The sequence below is a fragment of the Mastomys coucha genome, unplaced genomic scaffold, assembly GCF_008632895.1.
Source record: "Mastomys coucha isolate ucsf_1 unplaced genomic scaffold, UCSF_Mcou_1 pScaffold11, whole genome shotgun sequence".
Lineage (NCBI taxonomy): Eukaryota > Metazoa > Chordata > Mammalia > Rodentia > Muridae > Mastomys > Mastomys coucha.
In genome coordinates this window covers 4,566,139-4,568,171 of record NW_022196893.1, presented here as the reverse complement: position 1 = coordinate 4,568,171, position 2,033 = coordinate 4,566,139, and the positions used below count along the sequence as shown (strand labels likewise).

The 2,033-nt window shown below is 50.5% G+C and overlaps 1 protein-coding gene across 7 annotated transcripts in view; it reads left to right on the top strand.

The window, feature by feature from the left end:
• The window catches only part of LOC116073759 (maestro heat-like repeat family member 5), an 81,829-nt gene that overhangs the window by 45,959 nt on the left and 33,837 nt on the right, over positions 1 to 2,033 (top strand). For 6 of the 7 annotated variants that reach the window (XM_031345839.1, XM_031345855.1, XM_031345830.1 and 3 more), the window contains exons 7-8: positions 1,418 to 1,525; positions 1,827 to 1,943. In XM_031345839.1, coding sequence (XP_031201699.1) covers positions 1,418 to 1,525; positions 1,827 to 1,943 — 225 coding nt within the window. The remainder of the gene's footprint in view (positions 1 to 1,417; positions 1,526 to 1,826; positions 1,944 to 2,033) is intronic. The other variant, XM_031345845.1, reaches the window with a different exon arrangement.

Sequence of the window (2,033 nt, the reverse complement as noted above, 5' to 3'; positions counted from 1 at the left end):
GGGGTGGGGTGGGTGGGGTGGGGTGGGGTGGAGTTTAAGGTGGATTCAAGACTCAGATCCTCAGCCTTGCCCAGTAAGCTCCCTCAGCCACTGAGCCATTCCCTTGGCTCTAGTTTCTACTTCTTCAATATCAGCCAGGTTGAGCTTATACCTCCTTCATCAATATGTTTGTTCCCTTTTGTAGTTTTCAAATGAATTGTTGTAGTTACTCTTCTATTGATGTGAAAAGACACTGACCAAGGCAACTTATAAAAGAAAGCATGTAATTAAGGGGCTGGCTCACAGCATCAGAATGTCCAGGACTATCACAGTGAGGGGCATGGTAGCAGGCAGGCAGGTATGGTGCTGGAGCAGTAGGTGAGAGATCACATCTAGTCTGTAAGCAGGAGACAGAGAGAGTAAACTAGAAATATTGTAGGCTTCTGAAACATCAAAGCCCACCCCCAGAGACACACCTCCTCCAATACTTCTTAATCCTTCCTAAATAGTTCCACCAACTAGGGACCAAGCATTCAAATATATGAATCTGTAGGGGCCGTTATCCTTCAAGCCTCTACATTCCGTTCCTGGTCCCCACGGGCTTGTAGCCATATCAGAACAAAATTCATTTAATCCAACTCCAAAAGCCTTCATAGCTTTCTATGGTCTCAACACTGTTAAAAAGTCCAAAGCTCAGTCTCTTTCAGGACTCAAGGTAATCCCTCAGTTGCAACCTGTAAAATCAAAAAGAAAATGACATACTCCCAACATGCCGTGCCACAGAATCTGCATTACTGTTTCAAAAAGAGAGGCCAGAGGACGTCATACTCTCAACTGTATCTTTCAACCTAGCTTATAAGTTTTAAACAAACATCTTTGACCATGTATCAATATTTTCTAAGAGCTGGGTGTTAAGGGATGTCCCTAACACCAGAAGAATGTTGGGAACAAAAGCCTCAGGCTCATTGACTTACGACATCTAAGAACGTTGGAAATGAAGGTCTATTAGACATCATTACAGCCATCCTACTGAGCTAAGATGGAACCGTCCAGCATCCCGTGTTTAGAAGAGTCGTTGCGTTGATCCCTCATTTCATTAAGAAACAGTCGAGCGTCTACCACAGGCAGGCACCATGCCAGGCACTGGAAACACTCTGAGAAACAGACCGAGCCCTGTCTATGGAGCCTACCCTGTCTCAGGGCCACTTCACTGACGCTGAGTCCTCAGCTCATGCTGGGAATGTGGCTGGATACCACACTGCAGCCTCCCAGGCACAGCAGAGGGTACCCTGAGAAATGTGTTCCCCATCTCTGAGATATATCCAACAAGCAAAAGTGTGGGAAAACTTAGAGGAGGGAGGAGTGGGGGGATAACGAAGCCAGGGCTTTCAGGCTCAGGGAAAGTGCCTCCAGCCCTGCCCACCTCACGTGCTCACAGATAACCAGAAAGTCGGTGCCGTTCCTGAACACAGATGTGTGGTCCAAGGAGTTGCTGTGGGCCATCACCAAGTCTGGCAAGACACAGCAAGAGCACACCCCAGACAAGGTAGCCCCCGCCCCACTGTTCCCAAGGGCCCCAGTCTGTTCACCACACAGGCCCACGGGCTCTGTCACGAGACAAGCAGGGAGGGCCCTTGAACAAAACTGGTGGGTCTAAAAGAGAGAAGGAACTAGGCCTGGGCAGCTAAACTAGAAGTGCCTCCCTTCCTCACCACAGGCTGGGGTTTTTAGGCCATCCTGGGACAAGATGGGAAGGGTGGCCTCAGGGTGAGGGAACATAGGGAAGTTGGTCATAGGAGCTCAAGTCGGGTGGGTCCCGCTCAGGACAGGATGTTGAACCCCACCAGGCCTTCCTGTTCACCTACTACGGGCTAATCCTTCAAGCTGAGGAGAACAGCACCACTGTGAGGACCCATCTGAAAACCCTCTTGGAAACATCTCACCAGTGGGCCAAGCAAAGGGAGGTGAGGGCCCAGGCAGGGGGAAGTGAGGGCCCAGGCAGGGGGAGGTGAGGGCCCAGGCAGGAGGAGGTGAGGGCCCAGGCAGGGGGAGGT